The 18,834-nt window shown below is 55.9% G+C and overlaps 2 protein-coding genes across 8 annotated transcripts; one reads left to right on the top strand and one right to left on the bottom strand.

Moving 5' to 3' along the window:
* The first annotated feature begins 1,240 nt into the window (after window positions 1–1,240).
* Window positions 1,241–10,208, top strand: CCDC9B (coiled-coil domain containing 9B). Of its 6 annotated transcripts, none has more exons than XM_027971678.2 (11): window positions 1,241–1,374; window positions 2,169–2,282; window positions 2,566–2,664; window positions 3,236–3,391; window positions 3,481–3,606; window positions 4,265–4,464; window positions 4,773–4,831; window positions 5,427–5,480; window positions 5,578–5,677; window positions 6,246–6,288; window positions 6,373–10,208. In XM_027971678.2, the coding sequence occupies exons 1-11, from the start codon at window positions 1,363–1,365 to the stop codon at window positions 6,919–6,921; spliced, it is 1,512 nt and encodes a 503-aa protein (XP_027827479.1). In that variant the 5' UTR covers window positions 1,241–1,362; the 3' UTR covers window positions 6,922–10,208. The 6 variants fall into 6 exon arrangements, 5 of the variants coding, with proteins under 5 accessions (XP_027827479.1, XP_027827480.1, XP_012036588.2 ...); XR_006060353.1 differs by lacking the exon at window positions 1,241–1,374 and having other exon boundaries at window positions 1,878–2,282; window positions 6,373–7,331; window positions 7,941–10,208; XM_027971679.2 differs by lacking the exon at window positions 1,241–1,374 and adding an exon at window positions 1,878–2,075.
* A 5,175-nt stretch (window positions 10,209–15,383) lies between these two features.
* Window positions 15,384–18,357, bottom strand: INAFM2 (InaF motif containing 2). Of its 2 annotated transcripts, none has more exons than XM_042252278.1 (2): window positions 17,123–18,357; window positions 15,384–15,697 (listed from the first exon to the last, which is right to left on the bottom strand). In XM_042252278.1, exon 1 carries the CDS (start codon window positions 18,020–18,022, stop codon window positions 17,564–17,566), a length of 459 nt encoding a protein of 152 aa, XP_042108212.1. In that variant the 5' UTR covers window positions 18,023–18,357; the 3' UTR covers window positions 15,384–15,697; window positions 17,123–17,563. The 2 variants fall into 2 exon arrangements, with proteins under 2 accessions (XP_042108212.1, XP_012036586.2); XM_012181196.3 differs by having other exon boundaries at window positions 17,416–18,357.
* Between the last annotated feature and the right edge of the window lie 477 nt (window positions 18,358–18,834).

Genomic DNA, 18,834 nt, shown 5'->3' with positions numbered 1-18,834 from the left:
GACTCAGTGGGAACATCCGGCACGAAAGGAAGAGAGAGCCCAGTGGCATTTCCAAGCAGGATGGGAACTCTAGGGTGGCGGAGATCGGCTGCCGGGTCAGCGGCGCTGCTCCAAGGCCTGGCCTGGAAAGAGGCTCAGTGTGGTGCGCAGGGGAGGGCAGATAGGAAGGGGTGGTTCAAGGGCAGCAGGGTTGGATCTCTGGCTGCCTGGGCTGGTCTGGGTAGGAAGGAGAGGGCAGCAGGGCTTTCTGCTTTGGAGACAGAAGGGACAAGTTGTCCACGGGATTAGGGAAATAGATCCCGGTCAGTCAGGGCTGAGGGGGAATGCAGGAACCTCTGACCTATCCTTCAGGGCCTGGAGGTCGGGGACCTGTTACTAGAGAACCAGATCCCAGGTGCTCCTGATACAGAGACCACCTCTCCCCCTGGCACCCCCAAACTCCTGGTCTCAGAGGCACTAGGGGTGGCATTGCCAGGCAAGCTGCTGTCCAGGGCAGAGACAGCAGCCTCGGGTGTACCGGCAAGATCTGGGGGGAGACTTTCCCAGAAAAGGCTGCTTCCAGTCTGAGGGTCAGAGAGGCTGAGAGGGCCAGCCCTGGAAAGCAAGGCCAGGAAGGGCTCCCAAGCAGGAGCCAAGGGGAAAGGCTGTTGTCCAGGCTTGAGCTGTGGCGGCATGGGCCCTGAGGGAGGTGCCCCGCACCAAGCGGTGACCTGGACAGTTGAGCATCCCAGGAGTAACTGTACTTGAAAGTACAGGGAAGACAACGCTGAACCCAAAGGAATGAATGACTAATGGTGTTATTTTAGGTATGCGGTAGTACCTGATGGCCTAGGGGAGATGAACTCTTCCAGAACTGATGAGGAGAATGAGGGGCCAGGGGACACTCATTTGAGCAGAGGCCTTCGGACCAGGGAGGGCAATGGACTGGACTATAGGCCTCTCTCCACTAATGGGAGGGACAGAGACCTACTCAGCTGCCCATCTGTCTGCAGGCAGGCCCAGGCTGGGGTCCTACTGGAGCATGAGGCCCCCTGTGTGGGCTCGCCCTGCCAGGCAGAAGTCCCTGCCAGTCTGCCTGGGGACACTGGGGCGGGGCACGGAGAGGTGCTGGGCAGGGCCAGCTGCCTGCCGGTGCCCTGGTCCTCGCCCTCTGAGAGTGGATGGTGGGGGCGGTGGCCGCGGCGTTCCTGGCTGGGAGCCCAGAGAAGCCTTTTGTAATCACAACATGATCTCGTGTGCTGAGCAGTGAAGCCGGCAGGGAGAGGCCGGTGGAGGGAGGCCCAGCTCCGGTGGCTCCGGCTTCCCTCCCGCTCTAGCTCCCCCCAGGACTGCTCTGGAATTCTCTCCGTGCCCGCTGTTGCCATGCACTCAGCTGTGAGTGGCACCTTGCCTTTGGCGGGGGGCTTCTTGGGGCTGGGACGCCAGGCGGCCACACTCTGAGGGCAGCTAGGGACAGCTGGGCCCGGGAGGAAGAGGGCTGTGCCTAGGCGGGAGGGGAGGGTGCTGGGCAGGGGTGTCGGCCACGAAGGAGTCCCTGCAGCCAGACAAGGAGGGACCCAGGGATCACTGTGTGCCTGGGGGGCTCCGCAGTGGGGCCCACCCATGGAGCTGACTCTTGCCGGCAGCTCTTGCTCTCAGCCTGGAAAGGCTGGGCCTGTGGGAGCGGCTCTTTCCCACAGGCTGGGCGCAGGCCTGAGAAGTGGGGTCCATGGCCTAGGAGCCCAGGACAGAGCAGGGTCCTCTCCTTTCACTGTGGTTCTCGGCCTGGGAGCCCAACAGCTCCCCCCTCGACCTCCTGAATCCCCTGGCAACTTCCCAGTCACGGCAGGTTCCGCTGCCAGAGCCATTTATAACTCCCATTCCGGGCTCTGCTCCGCAGCTGAGCTCCCTGGAGAGCCGGGGGGAGGGGCAGCCACTGCTGGGAGCTGCGGGCCTGGGCATGAGGCTCTGACCTGAGCCCCCCGAGAGGACGCAGGGAGATGGCAGATGGGCCTAGCAGGGTGGGGGCTTACGGCCTTCCATGAGCTGACTCCCCACGCGGCCCTAGCTCTGGGTCTGGGGCTGTTCCTTGGGTGGTAAGAATAGGGTAGAATGGGCGGATATAAAAGTTGAGGAACTGGTAAGGGATGGGCCCAGCAGTCAGGAGCTTGGGCCCCTGCCCTCTGCAGGGGCCTCACGGGGCTGAGTCCCCGATGAGCAAGCAGGAAGAGAAGGACGCAGAGCTGGACCGGAGGATAGTCGCCCTTCGCAAGAAGAACCAGGCCCTGCTGCGCAGGTACCAGGTGAGTGGGCTGAGCCAGGCGGGAGGACCGACTGGGCCAGCACTCCTAGGCTGACCTGCAGACTCCGGCATGGTGGTCTCTCCCTGCAGGCATGGGTCTGAGACCGGGGTGAGGGTGGGTGTCTTCCATCTCAGAGGCTCTGCGAGGGTCTTGGGGACTCTGTGATGTGGTGTGTCTGCCCCCTGGTGTCCCACTGGTGTCTCTCTGTGTAGGCCTGTCGGCGTCTGTGTATCTGTGCCTCTGGGGGGCCGTGGCCTGTGCTGACCCCGGGGCCCTCCCACAGGAGATCCAGGAAGACCGGCGGCAGGCAGAGCAGGGGGGCATGGCTGTGACCACACCGGAGCTCCTTCGTCCTGATGGCCTCACTGTCACCGTCAGCCAGGTTCCTGGAGGAAGACCCACCCGGGAGACAGGGTGGGGTGGCAGGGAGGTGGCGGCCCAGCTTGTGCCGGGGGAGCACAGCCGCCCCTGCTCCTCTGCCTCTCCCACTTCTCTTCAGTGGCGCACCTACCAACCTCATGCAGCCCAGGCCACTGCTGGCCCCCACCCCAAAGAGCCACAGTTGGAAGGTGACCATGCCCTTTTCCAGCCCCAGAGCTCTGCACCTGTGCCCCCACGCACAGGCTGCCCCTAAACCCCAAGTCCCAGGGCACAGGGACGTTGGGGCTGAATGCCAGGAACAGCGTCTGAGAACAGAGCCTCGTTGTCTGAGCGCTTTGGATTTCCCAGCTCAGAGATGGGCCACTGTGGCGTCTTGGGCCCCTGGGTGGCCCCAGGCCTGGATAACCTAATGCCACTGGTATGTGAACGCCTCACAGAGGCAGCTCCTCAGTGGGCATTCCAGGGAGGGCCAGGGCTGGAACCCAGCCTGGGGAAGCACCCAAAGGACCCAACCCCCAACTTCTGCCCAGTGCTGCCCATGTGGTCTCACGGCATGGCACCTCATTCTGCAGGGGAAGCGGGTGGTCAGCCGGAACTGGGTGAGGAGTGCCCTTGGACCTGGAGCAGCCAGTGAGACGCTTGAGGATGAGCAGGCAGAGGCCCACACTGGCACCTTCTGCTTGGGGGAGCGGGTGGATCTGGCCGTGACCATGGAAAACAAAGCCGAGGTGAGCAGGGTGGGTAGGGGAAGCCTGTGAGCCAGGAAGCCTCCGCTTCTTCCCTGCCTGCGCCACCCTGCCCAACATTTCCTCCCCAGGCCAAGCGGATCGTAAGTGAGAAGCCCACCAGGGCACGGAACCAGGGAGCAGAAGCATCACCTGCAGCAGGCGTGGGCCGGAGCCCCTCCGTGCCACCGGCCGTCAGCTCAGATTCTGCACGGAGGGTACCTCCCCAAGAAGGGGTGGGGACATGAACGTGGTGGTCCCCATTTGGGAGAGGCATGGAAGCTGAGTCGCATATGTCCCCATCTGGGGAGACGTGACCCAGGCAGCACCTGCAAGAATTCCCACTCCTTCTTCCCTTCTCTGACCAGTCTCCACAGCGGGTGGGTCATGCAGTGAGAGACAGTGCAAGCGAGAGACGTGTCCCAGCCCCTAACCCCTCCTGGACCTCTGGTGCAATCTGGTGGGGTCTGGAGGTGGGTCTAGGGTGTGAGAGACTGGCCGCGTGCCAGGTGTGACCTCTAGATGGCAGCAGTCCCTAGTCTTGGCTCTTGCTCCCAGCAGCTGGGTGTCCCTCCACCCTCCGCCTGACCACACACCCCAGCAACAACCCCGTGGATAGCACTTTTATTATCCCCATTTCACAGATGAGGAAATGACCAACGAAGAGGTCATCTTCCCTCAAAGACACAGCTAACCTTGGATGGAAACCATGCCTATGGCAAACAGGATTTAACCGACATGGAATGGATCTAATCTGGGGGTGGGGTCGTCAAAACCTTCAGAGAGGAAGGGGTTAGCAGACTCCCTGGATCCCCATCCCAAACCCAGGGCTGTTTCTGCTTCCACCCCATGGTGCTTAGTGTCTTTTCCCTTCAGGGTGTCCAGGAGCCCCGGAGTCCAGCCCCGGTCCCAGGCCCAGCTCCCCGCCGGGCACTGGGGGGCCCCTTGGAGGTGGGCTGGGACTATGCCCAGTGGAAGCAGGAGCGGGAGCAGATAGACCAGGCCCGCCTGGCGCGGCACAGAGACGCACAGGGTGACTGGCGCCGCCCGTGGGACGTGGACAAGGCCAAGCCCACGTGGGTGGCAGGGCCCGGCAGCTGCTGGGTTGACGTGCTGTGGGGCTGTGTCAGGCTAACTGTGGGCACCTCTTGGAGGGTGGCTGGGCCCCCCCAGGGTGGTGAGGATCTCCCTAGCCCTCCGATTGGGCCCTGGGCTAAGGGCTCTGTGTAGGCACTGAGTTTCCCATCTTTCTTGGGCCCACCCTCTCCCTGCTGTCCTTAGGCCTAGGGCTAGAGTGGGGGAGGGGGTGTTGGCCCACCAGCAGCTCTGCAGTCTCTGTCCTTCCCGCCACCAGCCACCCTGACTCCCTCTTTCTGCAATGCAGGCGACAGGGCTCCAGCAAGCCTCGGGAAGAGGGCCCAGCCAGGGTGGGCAGCACGAGGGGTGAGCCAAAACCCCACGACCCCCACCCCTCCTGGAGTTTTTCACCCCTTGCTCCCTCTCTGTCCTCTGTCTCTTGGATTACCACCTATTTTCAGAGCTGGAAAGAAGCATGAAAGAACGTCTTCTTTCCTCTGCTCCCTATCAGAACTTCCTTTGCATCCTCTAAACCCACAACCGTTGTCCTGGGTTTTGACCCCAGAAGGTCTGGAGAGAAGGCTCACTAGGAAGTCAGTACTGGGGTACTTTTGAGGTGCTGCACCCTCCTGGGTGGCAGCTGATCCTTATCTATTATAGGGATAATTCCACTGCATCGCAGGCCCCTCATTTTACACATGAGGAAGCCAAGGCTGGAGAGGCTGCTCTGCTGGTCACCTAGCCAGAAGTGGCAAAGCAAGTACAGGGACGCAGCTCCCCTGATGCGGCCCTAACCGCACCCCCCAACCCCAGCACCCAGGCCAGACATCTTTCTGGGAACCAGAACACTTACAACTGGACCAAGAGAAGGACTGACAACTTCCTGGTCCTGAAAGAGCTGATGTTGCTGCTTTGGCTCTTTTGTGATCCCACCCTTTCCCAATTTCCTCTTCCCTCTTAGGTCCCAGGAGTCACCGAAAGCTACAGCCCCCACCACTGCCCCCTGAAGGCAAAGGTGAGTTGAGAGAGGAGGAGGATCAGGTCCCAGGAGCTGGTGAGGGAACCAGGCTGCCATGACCCCCTTCTCTCTTGATGTGTACCATCTCTTGCAGGCAGTGCTACTCGGGGTGGGCAACAGGGCAGACCCGTGGTGGCGCTGGCCACCCGCAGCAAGGCTCGAGGGACAGAGAGGCTGACTGGCAGGGCCCGCAGGTAACTTGAGACAGGGAGCAAAATCGGGGGAGGTTCTGGGCTCCTGGATTTCCTGGCCTCTGGGAGGTCAGGCCGCCTGGCCCAGGTGCCTGCTCTAGCCCCCAGGGCCTCTGCCTCTTGGCTGACTGCTGCCTGGTGGCGGGTTAATGAGATGCGGGGAGAGGCCATCAGCAACAGCAGCTGCAGCAAGAGCCGGGTGCCCTGGGAGGCCGGCGGTAATTACAGCAGTTCCTTTCCCGGGGGAAGTCAGGCGCGCCTTTCCCAGGCAGCACAGGCTGGGACACGCCCATCGTCCCCACAGAACTCAAGGTGCTGCGGGCTTGGCCATAAACAGCAGCTGGGGACCCGCTATAGTGGGCAGTGTTCAGAGGAAATGGCTGGGTTTGGGGCGGAAGGTCAGGCTGGAAGGGAAACATCCTGGAGCCTCGTTGTGGCTCTGACCTTCCTCTGAGACCCCTGGGCTCTTGTTTCTCCCTGGGGGATGTGGGCTGCCAGCTATGGAGCAGGTGGAGTGAGGTGGGGTGGGTTGGGTTAGGAGTGGGGCCTGCCACATGCTGTGTTTCTGCAGGTGGGAAATGAAGGAAGACAGGGAGGAGCCGGAGAGCCAGGAGGTGGGTACTTGGACATAGGATGGGGTGGGCTAGGGACATGAGCCCTAAATTCGCCAACCAGTAGAGCCAACCTCTTGTTTTCAGGGAAGCCAGAGCACCAGAAAGACTCCGAATGGGAAGGAACATGAGCAGACTCAGAGCAGGATGGAGCCGGGCGGACCCACCAGTGCCCCGGGAACCACCCCCACGCCAGCATCGGCATCACCAGAGGGGCTGAAAGAGGAGTCGGGAGATTTGGCAGCCAGTCCAGCCAGTCCGGGCTCTCCACCAAACTTAGACTTGGTTCCCCTCGATCTCTCCCTAGGAGGCGCCAGTAGCACTGGGTCTCAGGAGAGCGCCTGTGTGCTCAGTTCAAAGCCTGGGGCCCAGGAGAGCCCTGCATCCCGGCTGGAGGGCCAGGAGCAGCCCCTCGGGTCAACCGAGCCCCAGGCCATGCCAGAAGCCCAGACTTGTTCCGGGCCCCCCAAAGGGGCAGAGCCCCTGGAGTCCAGAGAAGACAGGCCTGGCAAGGCTGGGGCCCAGCAGGGCCTGACACCTCGGAGCAGGGCCCCTAGAGGAGGCAGCCAAAGGGCGAGGGGTGCAGGAGGTGTGAGGAGCAGGACAGGGGGTCCTGGCCCTGCAGGAAGATGCTGAGCAAAGTTCATGGGAGCAGGAGGCCAGGCTGGGGAGAGGAGGGAAGGCGCTGTCCAGAGTCTGCGCCATGGGTGTGTGGTGGCTGGTGGCTGTGGCGGCCTGGCTGAGCAGTTTGGCAAATTCTCCAGGGGAGTGAGACCCTGAAGGCCAGGAGCCAGCACCTGCCCTCACAGGCACCCCCTGTGCACACGTGTGCTCTCACCTGCAGGTACAGCCCCTGGTGCATGCCCACGCCACGCCTGGTCTGTGAGGCTGGTGAACTCTGTCCCAAGCCTACTGCTGCCCAGGCCACAGGCTCCCTGCCATGACAAGAGGACAAGGCTTGGAAGTACTCAGCAGCCGGCTCACCTAGCTCCCGTCACCCCCAGGGCCTGGCCACTCTCTCCAGCTGCTGGCTCCTGGCTCGTCAGGTACTGCCAGCTCGTCAACTGCTGCCAGCCTCAGCAGCTGGCATGGCTAGCCCAGGCCTGGGTCCCTTTCCTACGCTTTCCCCTGTCTTGCACCCATGTGACTCTTAGTCCCAGAATCACTGGATGACCAACGAGGGAATCTCACAATTACCTGGCTGCCTGCTACCTTTCGGGAAGAGCAGGCTGAGGCCCAGAGGAAGGGAGGCCACAGCCGGCAGGGACGGAGCTAGGGACAGAAGAAAGGAAGGATCTCAAGAAAGTCTCTGAAGCAGGGTGGGGTGAAGAGGGGACAGATGGCTGTCTCTCCCCACAGCAGGGTTGGGGAGCTCATATTCAGGGACCTCCTCCCCCACCCCTAGGTTAGACCTGAGTGCATCCTGAATGGGGGAGGGGGAGCCTGCCACCCGGGGTCGTTTTCTGCCATCTCCAACTTCCTCTTCCCACCGCCTCCCTGCACTGTGTCATGCCAAAGCGAGGTCTCAGGCAGGGACTCAAGAGGCAGAGAAACAGCAACTCCAGCTAAGTACGACATCAGGACTCGTCTTTCCTACTTAGTCTCTGTTCCCCCCACCCCCCACCACTGAGACCCACGTCTGGTGAATTATCCAGACTCCGCACAAGCTGTGGCTTCCTCTCAATTCAACAAACATTTCCTGAGCACCCACTACCAGCAATGCAGCCGGTGGGCGATGGTGACTTTGCCAGCAAGAGGGAGGGAAGAAGCCTCGTCATCCGGCAGATCCAGGCTGCACAGCAGGAGCTGTTCTTGGCTGTAGGTGCCTGACAGGTGTTGAAGATGGTGGTAGGAGCCCAGAGGGAACCATCCCACTGCTGTGTGCAAAGGTGGGCACGCCTCTCTTTCTCATTGGGTGTCCCCTTTGCCCCCAAACCCCTGCTTGGATCTCCCCACATAGCCAGGCCGTGGCTGTTCCTCTCTGCTGAAAGTCCCAGGCTTCAGTGGCTTCTCTGGGTTCTCTCTGGAGTGTCCAGATCATCCCCAGCATTTCTCTCCACTGTCAAAGAGAGGTCTGAATTGTGGCTCAACTGTGAGGCCAGGCTTCCTCACTGGCTCTTACTCTACGAGCCACCCCCTCTATTGAGGAGGAGGGTGGAGGGGATGACTTTTCAGCAGATCAGATTGTTTTGAGTAGTGCTTCTTACACATAAAGGTGCAGACGAATGCAGACTCTTAACTGTGGGCTGGGCCTGGGAACCTGCATTTCTCATAGGCTCCAGGTGCTGTCTTTACTGCGGGTTCCTGGACCACACTTTGAGAGGAAGGATTTGGATTAGAATATATGGAGGGCTGAGGACAGAGACAGACTCTAGACTCTTAAGGGCTGGCTGCTGGCTCTACATGGGGTGGTGGCAGGCTGCCCCTGCCAGGTGAGAGCTTCCTGGTCTCAGAGTCAGGTGGGAAGCTGAGGCTTTGGGTTAAAGGCTTGAGAGCTGGTGGTGCCAACTTCCTGTAGTGGGGAGTGAGAAAGTTGATTGGGAATGGGGTGAGGTGAAGGTGGTTGGAAGAGGTGAGGATTGATCAGAGGAATTCTGGAAAGGCTTGGGAACATTCTGTGCATGTAGGGAGAAGACCCCTGTGAGATACGAAAAGGCAAGGGTGAAAGATTCCAAGCTTAAGTTTTCCTCTTGCCATCCGGTCACACATTTGTGACTTCAGAGCATAAAACTAGTTCTGGAACCCATGACTCCCAAGTATGGAGCTGGAGTAGAGCAGGTTCAAGCAGAGCCCTTGAATTCAGATGTCTCCCAAATTGTGAACCAGAATTTGGATTCTAAGAATTACAAACTTCCCCCAACTGCCAATGCTGCCAACTATACAGATGTGCCTTCATTAAAGGGTATGTGCCAAGTCATGTTTGACTGTGGGCTGGAGATGTAGTTTGGGCAGAGGTCTGCTTGAGGCCTTATGACAAGACCTAAGCGGGAAAGGAAGCTGGGCTAAAGGGCTAAGGAAAAATGGGCTTCTCTCTCTTCTGGGTGTTAGGAGAAAGGGATGTCATGGGAGTGAGTCACTAGCAGTTGGAGAGAATGGAGTCTGGCATAGAGTATCTTCATCATAGGAAGAACTGTAGCACAAGGCAAGTATCACTGAGCTTTCCTTAGAAAAGGGGAGCCCTTCTTCAGGACCAATGAGCTAGCACTTCTGGTGGCCACAAACCCTGCTCCAGGATGAAACCAGCTAAGGGGCAGGAGGGAAGGGTAAACATCCCTCCACAAAGCTCAAGGCCATGGAAGGCTGCTCTGTTTCTTCCTGGATCCTTTCGTTAAAGGCCTGGCTGGGAGCCTTCTTGGATGTCCTTCTCCTCTCCAACCAACAGACAAGACTGCTTCTCAAAGGTGGGAAGTTCTTCATGGGACATGGCTTCAGGAGCCCAAGCACAGAGTTGGAGGAATTGATGAGGGAGAGTGCACAGGGCAGTAAGGGGCCAGCAGGGACATGAAAGCTTTACCCAAGGCCTCAAAACAAGGCAGAAGAGGTGGAAAGCATCTCTATCCTGGCGCCGATCACCTTACAGAGGGGCACGGCAGACCACACTGTGAGGGAGGTATTTGGGGATGACAGGCAGCATGGTAGAGCGGAACAAACACGGGCCTTGGAATCCCAAGAGACTGAATCTGAATTCTAGGTCTGTCACCTGCTAGCTGGACAACTCTGGTAAATTTTAATGTCTAAAAGCCTCAGTTTTGTTTGCAAAATGGAGCTAGTAATACCTATGTTGAAGGATTGTTAAGAAAATTAAAGATGAAAATATGCAAAATACCCCTGGCACACAGTAGGCACTCTATTAACAGTAGCCTGGCATGAAGACAACACTCAGTAAATATTTGTTGAATAAATGAAGTAGTGATTTGGTGTGATCTTGGTCTACTTTGTTTTCTATCTTTTCCATTGCCTTCTCTTCTGGTCTCGTCTTCACTGGGGTCAACACACTCTCAAAAGGAGGGAAGGTCTGAAAGGGTACTCAACCTTCTAGGACAGTAAGCTGCTTTTACTTCCCTGGGGTGGTCTTGGTGAGTTAAAAGCATCATGAAGCGACTCTCCTCTTACAGGAAATGTTCTTTGCCCTCATCCACCCACTGGATCACAAGGATGTCCTAAACATTTCCCCCTAACTTTGACACTGGCTTTTGCAGTTCAGGCATTTCCTTTTTTCTTCTGTTTACATTAGCCGCAATCTCACAAACTCACTCCCCAGAAACAGACTCCTCTGTGGAGTTGCCTTCACGCCTCCTGAAGTTTTACCACCCGAAGGAGTAGCATGCCTGTATTTTCATATAATCAAGGGATCCCTGGAAGTGGAGGATCCCCAGCTATCAAAGTCCAAGTTTGGAAGGTTTGACCACCAATCAGTTCCAGCCCCAAACCCTAGCCTCAGGGACAGGAATAAAAGGAAAAGATGGCACTGGCCCCAGAAAATAATAAAGGAAATGCCAAAAATCCCAATATGGCCATATCTTCTTAACTGGGGGATTAAGTCCCAGGCAGGGAGTTCAAGGGAATAGGAGAAATGAAAGGCACCGCTTTACTTCTGCCTCTTGAGTCATTTATCAGTGTCCACAGACCCTACAAGCATCTTGTCCTGAGCGAGGGCTATCAGGGCTTATGCGGAAGAGCAGACAGAAGGTGACCACAGCCCCACAGGAGGTGGGGGGAGAATGTGAGGCTGGGGAAGGCAGTGAGAGAAGCTGCAGAAAGCACAGTCCGAGGCTGCTTTCTCTCAACGAGTCTGCTGGCCTACGTCACAGCCTCTCATTAAGCATCCACTTGACGCCAGCGAAGTGAAATAGCACAGACCTGGCACCAGAAAGAACAAATGTGGCACCCACTGCTCCTTTTAAGGACTGGTTCGAGGAACAGCAGGCCCCAAGGCAGGAGGTCAGGCAAACACATCAGTATCTTTGTGGGACAGGGAGAGAGGACTCTTTCGGGCCTGCCTCCTCCTTCTTAACAAGCTTTCCAGGGCAAGTTCTCCTGCAACCTTCAAAAAGAACCAACAATGAAGGCCTTTTCCCTTTTAAAACTCTAGGGACACAGTGCTTCCTCTTCCCCCAGCAGGGCAGCTGGCTTCAAGCAAGAAGGAAGGTCAAAAGTCACCTTTGATAACCATCTGTCCAAACAGTAATACCCTAACCCCAACTTACTGAATCAGAGGGAAAGACTGGGCCAGTGCTTCTCACATGTTAGTGTGCATCCGAATCACCTGGAAGCCTAGTTAACACCCTGCCCAGCTCCATCTCCTGACTTTCTCATTCAGTAGTTGTGGGATGGGATCTAAGCCATGGGATTTCTTATAAGTTCCCAGGTGATGCTGATGTTGATGGTCTGGGCTCTAGCGTAATGTTTACTCCTTGCTCCTTCACATTTCTTTCTACGCAGCATTTTTGCCCAAAGGGACAGACACTCCCTTGAAAATATATTATCTCATATGGATATACTGTACTTTTATTCCCAAGATCTCCAAGCCCTGTCATATCTATTAGCTCCATCTGCCCTCGTGACTCGGAGAAGGCAATGGCACCCCACTCCAGTACTCTTGCCTGAAAAATCCCATGGGCAGAGGAGCCTGGTAGGCTGCAGTCCATGGGGTCGCTAAGAGTTGGATACGACTGACTGACTTCACTTTCACTTTTCACTTTCATGCATTGGAGAAGGAAATGGCAACCCACTCCAGTGTTCTTGCCTGGAGAATCCCAGGGATGGGGGAGCCTGGTAGGCTGCAGTCTGTGGGGTCGCACAGAGTTGGACACGACTGAAGCGACTTAGCAGCTTCATGAATTCCCATTTGCTGAGAAGGAAAGAGAGGGGTCAAGGGTGATAACTAATGCAATGTTGAGTCTGTAGGTTGTGTCTCTTCCAGTTCAGGGGTCCCTACCCATAGCCCACTGCCGGGTCAGCCTGGGTCCTGGTGATATTGTGAGTTGCCTACAGCTCAGAGACTGGCTGTGACTCAACACTGCCCAGACACCTAGACTACTAGCAGGGAGCTTAAGGGGACAAGTGGCCTCGAGGACGAAGTGAGAGGAGACCTCAATTCATCCTCTGAACACTGAGCTAGCAGAGAGGGATGGCCAAAAGGAAATCCTTGGTAACCAATAACCACTTTTTTTAACAAGTTGGTTTGGGGACTTCTGAGGCTCACTTGGCACACTATAAGTGGTAAATAAAGAGTTCTTGAAATAATGGTAGCAGTTTATGGAAAATGTTCTAAGGAAAGTTAGAATCTTATTGCTGGGACTTCCCTGGTGGTCCAATGACTAAAACTCCATACTCCCAATGCAGGGGGCCCAGGTTTGACCCCTGGTCAGGGAACTAGGTCCTACATGCCACAGTTAAAGATCCCTTATGCTGCAATGAAGACCAAAGATCTGGCAAGCTGCAACTAAAGACCCAGTGAAGCCAAATCAATATTTTTTTAAAAGAGAATCTTGTCATTGATTAACGGATAGGCTATTGCAAAAACAGATTACTGAAGTTAAGAAAACAGAGAAGTAACAGGAGTAGATTCCTGTTGGAATGACTATACATTCCTTGTGGGCAAACACTGCACAGTCATTTTCTGGTCCCACAGTAGTTTAACAACTGTCTACAGAATGGCATGGGCCCAGGGAAGCTGCTTGGGCTCCGGTGGTTCCCGTGCTCAGTGTGCTGCTGGGAGCCGTGGCTGTTTCTGCACTCAGGATAGAGGGCCTGGTAGAGTCTGGGTGTGTGGCTGAAAAAAAGAATTTTTTCTTTGTCTTTTACTGGAGGGAAAAAAGAGCATAACACAGGTTCTCTGGTAGTAGAAACCCACAGGCTATGTCCTGTGGGACATAATGTGACCAAAAAACTGTCTGTAGAGCAGATATTTTTATAACTCACGATTAGGCCACAGAGCCAGAACAAAGGGGACAATGGAGCGGTTACATAGCCCATGCTGCTCTGTTAAGAGCACCACGTGGAACCCAACTGTGTACTTCCGGCACCTGGCCAGAACAGGCGGCCAAGCCCAAGCCCCTCAGCTTGGCAGTGAAGAAACTGACTGGAGTGGCCAGTGAGGCTGCCATCTAGCAGTTCACCCCCGAACCCCGGTGATCGACTGTGGATGCAGGTACACAAGTGGACCATGATGGTGACTCCACAGTGAGACTAGCACCAGCTCTATCCAGCACAGATCAGGCAGAGGCCTGAGTGCCTCCTCATGTGTGCCAGGCCCTGAGCTTAGTGCTGGTCTTTGAGACGAACAAGGCCACTGTGGTCCCTCCCTCTGCTGAGGGAGACCAACAAAGAGTACAGTGGTGGCCCTTCTGTAACTGCCCTGCAATTCCAGAAATCCCTCCATTTTCTGCAGACAGGAAGGGGGGTGGGGACAGTTACTACCTCTTTTAAATAGCTCTGGTAGCCCTAAAGCTTGGGACCTGACCTTTCAGTTCCCCTTAAAGAAACATGTAGAAACAAGTTGATGCTCTCCACTCAGCATTTCAAAACAGGATATAAATACTCAATGCAAGAACACACTATCTTAGGACTCCCTAGTGAAAAGCAAAAAACAAGGTAGACAGAAAAAAATTCCAAAGCTGTGGTCTCATATGTGTGGAAATCTAGGGCTGTTAGGATGTTAGGAAGAAAAATGTTTCTTATACTGGAAACTTCAGAGAAACCCTTCTTCAGCACAATGGGGGACAGAAATGATACCCACACAAGCCCAGTCTAAACGGCTCGGCAAACCCCTCAGCCTTCATTCTCCAAAATACACTTTCATAAGAAGTGGTTATTTCATCAAATTCAGGCTGTCAGGAAATAAATCATACAGTCACTTGTAATATAAGCAAATACCTAGAAATGGTCCAGGTAGAGCTGGTGCAAAACAGTTAAAAGAAAAGAAATCTTGCCCAGACTTCTTCCTGGCTCAAAACCTGATGGGCAATTTTGCAGCTAATTTCTAACCCTTGACAATAAAACGATTCTGGCCGCTGCTCCCACCACCAGGCCCTGCTCTGGTGGAGCAGTGCCCTTCACTTTGGTCAGCAGGGTCCTGCTGCACACACTGCTATATGCGCCCAAAGTGTGAAGCCGTGTGCAACTGCAGAAGCCACATGTTCCTGGCTCCAGAAGGAGGGGCTCGCTAGAACCTTGGAAACTCTTTCACTCCCCTTCTGCTCTGCCTTACCAAGCCCTCTCACAGAAAGCCATTGTGTAGGTTCAAGAAAGAAAGAAAAGAAGGGCGGACTTTTCCTGGCTCCCCTGCGGACTACACGGCCATGTAAAAGCACAGCAGCCACCCCCAACAGCTCTGGAGAAGTGCAGGCCTCAGGGGGCTCCACCGACACTGGCTTCTCACTCTGGTTTGCGCAGGGCAGCATTGTCTAATAATGAGCTGAGCTCAATTGCTTGCTGTGTATTTTGCCGCACAACTAATCCCTCATATTTGTGCTTTTCACCCACAAGTCTTTTATTGTTTGCTCTAGGGAAGAAAAAGCCTCACCTTTGAAGCAACCCATACCTTCTCTCTGCCCTGTGGCTCTCTCACCTCCTCCTCTGTTGTAGACAACGCTCTGACCAACCACTGCAGACGCATCCATTTGTCTCCCCCAGTATTAGTGCTTCTTGAGCTTTCTAGGGGCCAATGGTCTAAAGGTGAGAACAGTGATTCTATCAGGCAGCTGATCCTCTAGGTCTCAGCCAGCTCAGTGTTTGTAATAATTCTTAAATGCATGCTTACTGGTCCCTTAATTTCCTCAGTTAGGCATCTGCTCAGAGTCCTTTAAAAGAAGAACTTTTTCCAACCATTTGGAGGTCAGCCAAAGGTAGCCCAACTAGATATCACTGTTCTTCCCACCCCGTGATTGCTCCGGACTAAGATGGATTCCTGCCTCCCTTCACTGATCCATTTGGTCAAACCATCAGGCACAGAGAACATTAGAGCAATTTCTTTTCCCTCCTACACTTATTTATCATCACCCATCCACCACACCTTAGACCATTACCTCTTCCAAACTCTAACTCCTTCCCCAAGAAGTGTGAAAAGAGAAACGATCAACTTACACAGCCTGACGTAGAGTTCTTAGAATGTATTTTTGTTCACCTGAAAAATAAAACTTTTAAAAAATATACAGGACTTTTTGAGTACAGGTATATCTTAAATGGCTGAATTATAAATAATGTCTCTGGGCATGCTCACAGCTGGGGCTGGAGTTGATGTCCCAATTCCAGTGAAGGCGTTAGAGTCAGGAGGCCAACAGCTGAACCCACAAGTGGTCTCTCTAGACGCTGATCCATCCCAAAGTGGATTCAACAGTCCAGAATGCAGGGGTCAGAATGGGGACAGGGGACTGGACTCCCAGATGTTCTCCTGCCAGTTCAAAGGATTCTTGGAATAAGAGATTGATTTACAAATTATTAAAATATAGGACTAAAAATTCACACAATAAATATAAATTACAGGCTATTATTGAAGTTATAAAGTGGCATTCTATGTTTCTTCCCCCAGGCCCTCACCAAAAATTTAAAAAGGTCTCAAAGGCTTCCTAATGACCAAAGTCAAGTGCTCGGAAATCTCCTTCAGCCAAGACACCTTGGGGGTGCTACCAGCCTGCCCCTAGGCAATGACAGCTCAGCTGCTTTTATCTTGCCCACAGCAGGACATGGCTGAAATCGAGGCTGTGGTCCTGTAAACCTGGATCAGAGCTAACTGGAGTATAGGCCAGAAAACTGGAGAGACAAATTGTTTCAGGACTCAGGTGGATAAGTTGTTGTTGTCGTTGTTTTAAAGTGCCTCATTTCCCAAAAAGGAAACACGAACGGGTTTGATATCTTGTCACTACCCACACTCAATTGCCTAAAAGCAAGTGGCGGAAGGAAATGGAATCCAAATTGAGGATGTAGAATTCTTGTGGCCCCAGAGCTAGCTTTACATCTGTCATTTCACTTGCTGCTTCTCATCTCAATGAAAGTATAGGCTGCATATAAGTAGGGCTTATCAGGAGAGGTAAAGACTAGGCAGTTTAGCTTTCCCATGGGTGGTCTATTATCTGGCTATCAAAACACAATCCTGAGTTTGAAGCCCATCTTTCAGCCTTTCGAGTTCCACAGTAGAACTCAAAACCAGAGGATGTGCTCAAAGCTCTGGATTTACAACAGATTTCATTCTAATCACAGGGCTACACTGTCACTACAGGCTCAGGGCAAGAGGGAAGGTGAAGGTGATTACAGAACAAGACCTGACCTTGAAGAGCAGGGGGAAAAAAAAAGGATAAAACACTTGTGAGCTATTCTACTTACAAAAGCTTGCTCTTCCTAACCTCTGTGAGAAGGCCAAGGGTTGAAGCACAGAGACATTGCTCTTTCCCTTCCTTTCTTCCCTGGCGGGTATCCAGATACTTGGGGCTGCAATAGAAAGCCTCTTAGGTGGGGGCACTAGGGTGGGAAGAGGAGGAGACTGGTACATTCCTCACCCTCCCCAAACTGCTTCTACTTCTCCAAAGGTTTTCCATCGTCCTTTCAACAGGTTTGAGAACGATTATATTCTTTTGTGTCATAAACCTATCTTTCTGGAATAGGAGGGGGAAAAGGTAAAAAAGTGGGTAATGAAAAAGTGTTTGTGCCCTTCTGGCTAGCTGCACTTTGGGGGCCAGCAAATAGCCCTTGCTTAACCCCACCAGTCAGTAGCTACCCAGGGTGTGGGAGGATACATGTAGTTCTATGTAATTATAGCTTCTAGTGCATATGTCAACAACTATATACAGGGATCTATAAATTAAATGTATCTGTGGCCACTGCAACTAGGTTGACGTACCTGAGCTCCACTACTTTCGGTGCCCGCCTCCTTGCAAGAGCTTCGGCTTATTAAAGAAGAGCCCCTACAGCTCCCTCCTTTCTTTAAGTCTTGGGGGAGAGCCCGAGTCACCCCTCCACGTAGGATACATAAGAGCTAGCGGCGCAGAAGGGTTCAGTGCTGGGATCTCCCCACCCCTCCCCCACCCCCTTATGGCTCAGGGCCCTGGCGCAGCACCGTCCGTAGGAAGACCAAACCCGGAACCCCCGGGGCATAGTGGTCCCTTGGCTGAAGATGAGCTGCAGGGCCCTCACCCCTGGGGCGAGCCGGCGATCATCGGGGGAAGAGAGGCGTTCACTCCTGTGGGGGTCACTTCCGCGGGCTCCCCGCCCGGTCCTGCTGCAAAGTCCTGCCTCCGGGCTTGGGGAGGATGGTTTCCGGCCGCCCCTGCCACCGAGGGGTTCAACGACTCCCCGGCGCCGCCGCCGCTTCCTCCTCGTCCTCCTCGGCCCCCCGCGGCTGCTCCAGCGGCCCGGCTTGGGGGCTGTCGGCAGAGGGTTCCGGAGATACGGGCCGCGCCGCCTGCAGCGGGGGCGCGTCGCGCGGCGCCTCGCGGCGGGACAATCCCGTGCTGTTGGGCCCCGCCGCCGCCCCCGAAGTCCCGGACGGGCCGGTGGCGTTGGAGCCGCCGGGGGGCGGGCCGGCGGCTCCCCCAGAGGTCCCGGCGCCCACCGGCTGCCAGATGAGGCTGTAGTAGACGGCGAGCACGATGGCGGCCAGCGACACGGAGAGCACGTAGGCGAACACGGTGGCGAGCCGGACCCACTTCTTGTTGGTCTTGGCCGCCATCTTCGCCTTCTTGTCCCCGGTGTAGGTGGCCGGCTTGCCCCGCTCGGCCGGGGCCGCGTCGCGCTCCTTCATGGGGGGGCCCCGGCCTTTGCCCCGGTGCTCCACGGCCCCGGTTGGAGGGGGCCTGGCGGCCTGCAAGGACTGGGCAAGGGGCGGCCCGGCGCCCTCGGTTCCCGGCCGCTCGGCTCTCCGCAGCCGCTCCTCACGCCGCCAGCCCGCAGCCCGCCACTGCGTCGCTGCAGCCGCCGCCGGGGCCTGGACCAGTCACCGCCGCCAGCGCCGCCGCCGCCGCCGGCCCGTCAGTTGCTTCCTCGCTGCCGCCACAGCCACAGCCGCCACAGTCGCCCGACTCCAAGTCCCCATCCGCCGCCGCCGCCGCCTGCCCGGCCGGCCGCCCGGTCTCCAGTGGCCGCGCGGACAGCGCTCTCCGCTCCAGCCGGGCTCCCCCGCCTCGCGCGCCGGCAACAAGGGGCGGGGGAAAGAGCTGCTGGGGGCTGCCTCTTAAAAGGGCAACGGCGGGGGTCCGGAAGTGCCGCGCGGGGAGGAGGCTGGCTGTTGGCTGGCGCCGGGAGCCCCCCGCCGGGACGCCCCGTTAAGAGAGGGTTAACAGAGGCTGTCTCTTAAAAGGGCAACGTCGCCGCAGCCCCGCATGGGCTGACTCGGCGAGGGTGGGAGCCTCCGGCGCTTCTTTAAAAGGGGAACAGCGTCTTTTGGGGCGGAGTGGTGAACTAGAAGCTGGGCGGGCAGGGGCGGTCGGACCGCGGAGCTGTCAACTCTGGCGCCTCCCCTCTGTGTTCAGACTGCCCGAAGTGACAGGTTATGTAGCAGCAGCGGCTTCCGCTCCCAGGCCTCAGTTTACCTCCAGAGGAGGGGGTGATTTCACC

The sequence above is a fragment of the Ovis aries genome, chromosome 7 (genome assembly GCF_016772045.2).
Source record: "Ovis aries strain OAR_USU_Benz2616 breed Rambouillet chromosome 7, ARS-UI_Ramb_v3.0, whole genome shotgun sequence".
Taxonomy (NCBI): domain Eukaryota; kingdom Metazoa; phylum Chordata; class Mammalia; order Artiodactyla; family Bovidae; genus Ovis; species Ovis aries.
Note: the sequence above shows the minus strand (reverse complement) of the source record. Positions and strands in the feature narration are given on the sequence as shown.